Genomic DNA, 8,108 nt, shown 5'->3' on the forward strand with positions numbered 1-8,108 from the left:
CCCGCCGCCGCCGCCCGCCGCCGCCCGCGGGCTGGGGCCGGCCCGCGCCCCCGCGTCCCCGTACCTCGTAAAGGTCCCCAGAAGCCATGCCAGGCTGCGGAACTTGGCTCGCCGGTGTGCGCGTCTGCTCGCTCGCGCCCTCCGTGCGTGTGCGCGCGGGGGCCGGTGTGCGCGTGTGTGTGCGCGCGTGTGTGTGCGAGTGTGTGTGGTGTGTTGAGTAAACTGTGTTTTTGCAGAATGACAGGCTTGGGGGCTGCCTATGCGCAGAATCAGAGCGGGCGGCGGCGAGGCTGGCGTAACCGGCAGCGGCGGCGGCGGCGGCGGCGGCACGAGCGCGGGCAGCAGCGACGGCCGCGCAGCGCGCCCGGGAGGCACGGACGCGGCCCGAGCGCCGCGGCCCCTGCGACCCGGAGACCCGGCGGCGGTGGCTGCAGCCGGTAACGGCTCGCCCCGGCGCCGCCTGCAGGAAGCCGCCCGGCGCCCGCCGCCGGCCCGGACGCTGCTGCCACTGGGCGAGTCCCCGCCCCCCGGGAGCCCGGCCCGGCCCCCGGGGCGGGGAGGCGGGGGCTGCTGCCCGGCCGCGCCCCGGGGGACCGGTCCCAGAGTCGACGAGCGCTCGGGCCCGCCCAGCCACCCCGGGTCGGCTTTGGGGGCCGCTGGCGGGGCCCCTGGGGGGCGGCGGGCCAGGTGCCCGCCGGGCGTGCCCGACCCGGGGCTGCGAAGGGGCGGCCGGAGAGCCAGGTAGAGGGCTGCGGCTGCAGACCTCAGGGAAGGGGCCCCAACCGAGCCCCGCCGGCCAGGGGTCCCCACCTCCCTCCTCCACCCAGGAGGGGAGTGGGCACCGCCTGGGAGACCTGGCCCCTCGGGGCTGCGCGGCCCCTCCCTCCAGGCTGGGTTGTAAGATGTGGAGGCCACAGGGAGGAGGGATGAAATGGCCCATCCCGAGGCACCATGGGGATCCAGGACAGGCGTGGCCACCCAATAAACCCTGAAAAGTCTTTAGAACCAGGCGTGGCCTTCCCTCAACAACCCCTCTCCCCGCATTTGTTCACTCATCCCTTACTCATTTACCGAAGTCAACCCAAGTGCACAGTGTCCCTGGACAGGCACAGCTGGGACCCTGCCCACAGAGACGTTGAATCCGCAAGTGAGGAGTGGAATGGAGCACCCAGTTGTTCTTCTAAAAGGTCATCCTGCGTGTGACAGGTTGCGGAGCTGGAGGAGCTAGAGAAGCTCTCCAAAACCCAAACCCGTTCCTAAGCCATCTCTTCCTACCAATATCATGGATAAATGGTCACCCTTCTGCTTAAAGGGTTCTCCTTATAAAAGTATATGTATATAGTTACTTCAGGACCTGCAAGGTTGGACTTCTGAAATGCGAGGAAAGATCTTCATCCCCACCATGAAATGCCTACCTGGCTCCAGATGTGATGTGTCATTAACTCACGTGCTCCCTGGCTCATTTTCTACGTGGGAGGCTGTGGGCAGGTCACTGAACCTTGATGGGAGATGGTGATAGTCACCTAAGTGATTTAAATAGAATTAAGGAGAGGATTCATGTACACATGAAGTGGCCTGTCCATCCCAGCAGAACTCAATAAAGGTGATTTGTATCTGAGTCTCAACCTGGACTGCCCTCATGGAGAGTGAGATGGCAGAGGGGCTCGAGAAGTTGTTTAATCCAGAAGTTGTCAAACTTTGAAAAGTGACCAAATTTTTGAATCCTAAAAAAAAAAAAAAAAAAAATCCATGGAACCTGGAGCATGTCAGGCTCATTCCAGGACACATGGGTTTGCATTTGCTGTTCCCTCTGCCTAGAATGTCCTTTCACATTGAATCCATCTGGATATTTTTTTCTTTGTATCGCAAGCATCTTCCACTGTTCCTGAGAGACAGCAGGTACACAGTGAAGGTTTTTCCAACTAAGCCAATATAACAAATTTTATACCAATTTCTAGTTAAAATCCCACAGGAAGATGATGAAGGAAAAAATGGTAAGGTAAGGAATTAATAAATCAGAAAGCATATTTGGCTTAGAAACTGTTGAAATTGTTATAGCACTTCTCTCTTCATATTGATATTTTCCCGGTGGTCATGGTTTTAAATAATAACAGTAATAATAAGCAATTCTCTATCTGTAGGTAGCAAAACAAATTTTAATGATTCTTAATTTGTACTCATGAATAAATGCACCACCATAGCATGAGGATGTAATTTGGAAGAAGACAAGAAGGAAACTGGGCTTGGAAATAATATAGTCAGCCAAATTTGAATATATAATCAGTAGTTTTACAAAAACACCAAAAGCTTGACTTGTACTGGCCAAGTACTCCCTGAGAATGTGAGTGCAGTTTGAAAAACCCTAGTCTAGACAACAGTTGTTTACAGAGTTCACAGAAGAGGATACTTAGTGTGGATGGCCATGCTCAGGAAATGTTTCAGGACTGAAATGGATCTTGAAGACTCATAGAAAAGGAAGGACAGTGTTTTCAGTGAGGAGAAGAATTCAGGGTAGATGGTAGGCAATTCTACTATGGGAGGAGTATGAGAAGATTAGAAGACTGGTTTATGGAGGTCACAGGACCCTGGATGGTGAATGTGGGCCAGTTCGTGGAGAGTCTTGAAAGCCAAGCTAAGAAGTTTGCTATTTAGCAGGTCAACAGTGGAGAAACTGATGACGACTTTTGAATCAATCAAAGGCATGTGGCTATCAAAAGTGCGCTGTAGAAAACAAATTCCAGAAGAAATATGGGAAATCGACTGCAGGGTTTGAAGTTAGGGGCAGGGAGACCAATTGCAATGGTCCCTAGTGGTAGCAGTAGAAATGAAGAAGAAAAACTGGATTTGCGAGATGTTCAGAAGGAAGAACCAGGCTAACTTTCATTATGGTTACTCCACCTACTTCCATGAAGCATTCGATTCAGATCAACAGGACTTGATGACTAACAGGATGTGTGTGCATTGAGGACTCGGGGAGGGGCCGCGACTAAGGAAAGGATACAGAGATGACTAAGGTTTTAAACTGAGTGACTGAGCTACCCATCCGTCATAACGCCATTTTATTTTGAGCTTACCCCCAGACCATGGCTAGCTTCCAGAAAAGGTAGGTGCTTCCTGAGGGATGAAGGGGGGAAGGGTCTTCACCCACGGTAGGCAGGTCAGCCCAACCAATTAACAGTGAGGCTCTAGGTTCTCCAGATGATAGAGAACTAATGTTGCTCATGGAGAATGGAAGATAGCTACCATCTTCCACAAACTGTAGTAGACTATTCATATTGGTCGTAACTCAAGATCAACTGATAGAAAGCTCTAACTTAAAACGAGAGAGTATTTCCTGACTCGCATAGACTAGAAAAGAATGCAATTGCTCTCAGGATTGGCCGGATTCAAGGTCTGAAAGGATATAAAACAGCCTGTCTTATTCTCTCCTTCTTTCTGCAAGCTGGTATCTTTCCTATTGAAGACAGGCTTCTTCCATGCAGCTAAGAATATGACTGGCCACTCATCTGAGCTTATGCCTCATACAGTATTTCTAAATCCCAGGGAAGGACTCTATTTGGCCAATGTAGCTCATATGCTGTCTTACTGGTCCAATCACCATAGTCAATAACTGATAGGACACTATGATTGGCCAGGCTTAAGTCACACTCCTATCTATGGGAATAATATGACAATTGGCAGTTTTATCAGAATTACATGATAGGAGTTGGGTATGAGCAGAAGCCCAAATAAATGGTGGAAGAAATACTGAAACGGTAGGTGTTTACTATACACCAAAACAAATCTGAGGCAGAAAGGGAACTTAGAAGCAAGGGCAGTAGCTGCCTGGAATACGGCCATTTTAATATAATAGAGCAAGACCAGCAAGTTTAATATCTAAGGAAAGATCGTATCCACTGCCTTGACGGTGGCATTGAAATGTGGCAATATTCTCCTTCCGGTATTACTTGAGACATAATCTTGACCTCCTGTATCCTGTGGTGGCTGAACATTTGGGCTCTAGAGGCAGATGGCCTGGGTTCCAATTCTTGCATCATCACTACTAGATATCTGCTATCAGCCTCTTTGTTTAACCTCTCTATCCTTCCATTTCCAAATATATGTGTTATTTATTACTGCATAATGAATTATCCCCAAAACTTAATGGTTTTAAACAGAAGGTATTTCTGATTTCACAGTTTGTGTGGGTTATGGATTCAACAGCAACTTAACTGGGGGTGGTTCTGGTTCAGGATCTCTTGTGAGACTGCAGGCAAAATGTTTGCTAGGACTGTGTTTACCTGATGGGTTGGCTGGGCTGGAGAATCCACCTCCAAGATGGCACCCTCATATGGCTGTTGGTAGGATGCCTAAATTCCTAGCCACATGGATCTCTCCATAAGGTTGCTTGAGTGTTCTCATGTCATTCTCATCTTGGCCCCCCAAATCCAACAAAATGAAGCAAAACTGTCAAAGCTTCTACTTTTTCTAGCACAGAGCAGCTAACTAAGCTGATGTTATAGTCCATGCTAAGAAAGCTATTTGATGCAGAGATGATTTACAACATGTCAGGTTAGATAACTGGAGATGTTATCTGATCCACACACCTCACTTTGAAGGTGGAAAAACTAAGATCCACATTGGGTGATCCAAGAGAGAGCACAAGGAGGAAGTCACAATGCCTTTGAATATCTCATCTTAGACACCAAACATAGTCACTTATTCTGTTCTTTAGAACTGAACCACTAAGCCAAGCTCATACTCAAAAGGAAGCAAATTAGACCCCACCTTTTAAAGGGAGGACTATCAAAGAATTTATGGACATAGTTTAAAACCACCACACCCTATCTATAAATTGAGGTGATAGATATCCCAGAGAGTTGTTTTCAGAGTTAAATAATCCATGCAAAGCATCTGCATAAGGGCTGTGTAATAGTCCCTGTTGTAATTACAACTATTACCCATTTCAAACTTAATATGAGTCACTAATATCCTTGAATGTCAAAGATATCTATAGAAAGGCATTAAGTCAAACAAAACCTTCAAACTGAGTATTGTTTTCAAGCTATGCAGAAATTCTTACTAATTAAGCTTTATTTTCAGCATTCATTTGATATATTTTACTTCCATAATAATGTTTATTATTATTAAAGTCATACTTATTTAATATCTACAGTGTGCTAGATATTACTCTTGTTGAACAAAATAGTGTCCTACCCTTACGGAGCTTATTCTTGTTGAACAAAACAAAGAGTGTCCTATCCTTATGGAGATTACAGTACAGAGGAGACAGAGAATAAACCAAGAAAATAAAATATAGATATCCATCATTTTATTTTAGGTAGTGATGTGAACTAGGAAGAAAACTGAAGCAGGTAAAGGACAGGAACTGAGATGGAGGGTGCCGGGGACAGGAAGGGGTGCTGGCTTAGATAAGGTGCTTGGGCAAGTCCTCACTAAGGTGGGGACGTTGCAACAGAAATTTGAACAAAGTGAAGGAGGATACAAATCAAATCAAAGGGCAGAGAATGTCAGAGAGAGAAAATAGCAAGGGCAAAGCCCTGAGGCTGGAAAAACTGGGTGTGTTCAAGGTCCTGCAAATAAGCCAGTCTGGCTGAAACCAACTGAACAAGAATGAACATGGGAAGAGACAGAGAGCTAACCAAGATCCGGGTAGGCCAAGGAAAAGAATTTGGATTCCTCCAAGTGACAGGAGGGGTCATCTGGGAGGCTTTGAGGAAAGGAATGATATGATCAGATCACTCAGCTCCTAGATAAGAGAATGGTATGAAGAAGGACAAGGGTGATGCTGGCCACCTTGGGAGATGTCCCTGAGTGAAGTCCTAGTGATGTGGAATAGGGAGGAAGCTGTCAAGATGAAGAGATGCAGTTAGATTGAGGGTAAATAGGATAACACTTGAGACATGAGGAAGGGAAAGGAATGCTAAATTTTTAGCCTGAGTATTCAAGCGAATGGAGGTGCCATTTACTGAGCTGAGGACAATGGGTGAGTATTGCATTTGTAGGTGGTATCAGGGGTGGGTGAAGGGAAATCAATAGTTCCATTTGAGGATAATTTTGAGGTGGGAATTCAATATCCAAGTACAGTCAAGGAGGTATTGGATATGTGAGTCAGGAACTCGGCTGGACATTTATGTGACTGGGCAGCATATCAATGACAATGAAAGGATACTCGCTATGATCACTGGTGGGGTGAATGCAAGTCTGAAAGAGGAGGGGCCCTAGGACTGAGCCCTAGAGCAGGTTAGCATTCAAGGGTCAAGAAGAGGGTGAGGAAGAAGTGAAGGAGTCTAAGAAGGCGTGAGTGAGAGAGGGAACCAACAGAATGTGCTGTCCCAGATTCAAATGAAAGACAGCAGAATGAACCTTAAATGTTGGTGGAAGGTTGGGTAAGAAGAGGACTGGGATTTGGCAACGTGGAGACGGGTTTTGGTGGTACAGGAAAGTTCAAAGTCAGACTGAAGCAAGTTAAATAGAACTTTGGCAGAGAAGAAGTGCAGATGGTGAGCACAGGTGACTCATTCAAGGCCTTTTGCTATAAAGAAGCAGAGAAGTGGGTCAGTAGGTAGAGGGGGGCGCCAGACACAGGAAGAGTTTTTAATATAGAAGCTATTAGTAGGACACGGTGGCTCACACCTGTAATCCCAGCACTTTGGGAGGCCGAGGTGGGCAGATCACAAGGTCAGGAGATCGAGACCATCCTGGCTAACACGGTGAAACCCCGTCTCTACTAAAAATACAAAAAATTAGCTGGGAGTGGTGGTGGGCACGTGTAGTCCCAGCTACTCAGGTGACTGAGGCAGGAGAATGGAGTGAACCCTGGAGGCGGAGCTTGCAGTGAGCCGAGATCGTGCCACTGCACTCCAGCCTGGGCAACAGAGCGAGACTCCGTCTCAAAAAAAAAAAAAAAAAAAAGCTATTACAGTATGTTTGTAAAATGATAGGCATGCAATAAATACGGGAAAATGATTGTGCAATGAAGAGAAGAGAGAATTGCAGGAACAGAGTCTTTGAAAATGCCAGCAGAGAGGGGATGCAGAAGTCCAAAGTGGAGGAACTAAACTTAGGAGCACAGAGTCAATCTGTATTAGGTTGAATTCTGTCCCCCCAAAATTCATGTCCACCCAGAACTTCAGAACATGACCTTATTCGCAGATGTGATTAGTTAAGATGAAGTCATTAGGGGTGGACCCTAATCCAGTAACCAGTGTCCATATAAGAAGGGAAAACAGAGGCAGAGGCACACAGAGAGAAGGCCATATGAAGATGGACACAGAGATTGAAGTGATGCATCTGCCAGACAAGAAATGCCAAGGATTGCCAGCTACCACCAGAAGCTAGGAAGGGGCAAGAAAGGATTCTTCCCTGGAGCCCTGCCAACACCTAGATTTCAGATTTCTAGCCTCCAAAACCATGAGAGGATAAATTTTTATTAGTTTAAGCCACCACATTTTGGTAATTTATTACAGCAGCTGCAGGAAACTCAAACACCATCCATTGGAAGAACAAGCATGGCTGCAGATGAAGTGGCCTGACAGATTGGAGCTCTCTTTCATTATTTCTGTATTCTCCACAAAGTAAACCATGCAGTCATCAGATGAAAGTGAGGAAAAAAGAGAATGTATCAGATAGGGGAATGTGATTTGCCTGAAACAATATTGGTTTGACTGTTGTATCCCCCGACACACAAAAAAACTGTTAATAGAACCTCTTTCACTCCCAAAGGTATCCACATTTAGACAACACATGAATGGTTTTTCTAGTGTTAGATGTTTGAGGACAGATTAAAAAATATGAAAAGTCAGCTCAAGAATGGGTTAACTAGGAAAATATCATGGCATTGCTGGAAGGTGCTGAAGGCCCACTGGATATTTGTGGTCATAAGTTAAAGTTAGGCTAGTCAGAGCAGTCAGTGTGGTTGTAATTTATCCATTCACCATCAGCTGTTCAGGGTCAGGCTGAAGGAGATGGGGCATTGGATTTAACCAAGGGTGGGATTTGCCATATGAGGTCAATAGAAGGAGAGATGAGTAAAAGAGTTAAGGGTATTCGTAAGGAAGTTATTATAAATGATGGAATGATGATTACCAATCTAGCTTAGGCTTCAT

At 46.6% G+C, this 8,108-nt stretch overlaps 1 protein-coding gene across 2 annotated transcripts in view; it reads right to left on the reverse strand.

Annotated features, from left to right (window-relative positions):
* Positions 1-511, reverse strand: part of CDYL2 (chromodomain Y like 2) — a 240,705-nt gene extending 240,194 nt beyond the window's left edge. For both annotated transcript variants that reach the window (XR_002734661.2, XM_023226834.2), the window contains exon 1: positions 65-511. Coding sequence is in view for 1 of the 2 variants with exons in the window: in XM_023226834.2 (XP_023082602.1) it covers positions 65-88 (24 nt within the window). In the remaining variant the exon portion in view is untranslated. The remainder of the gene's footprint in view (positions 1-64) is intronic.
* Between the last annotated feature and the right edge of the window lie 7,597 nt (positions 512-8,108).

The sequence above is a fragment of the Piliocolobus tephrosceles genome, chromosome 17 (genome assembly GCF_002776525.5).
Source record: "Piliocolobus tephrosceles isolate RC106 chromosome 17, ASM277652v3, whole genome shotgun sequence".
NCBI lineage: Eukaryota > Metazoa > Chordata > Mammalia > Primates > Cercopithecidae > Piliocolobus > Piliocolobus tephrosceles.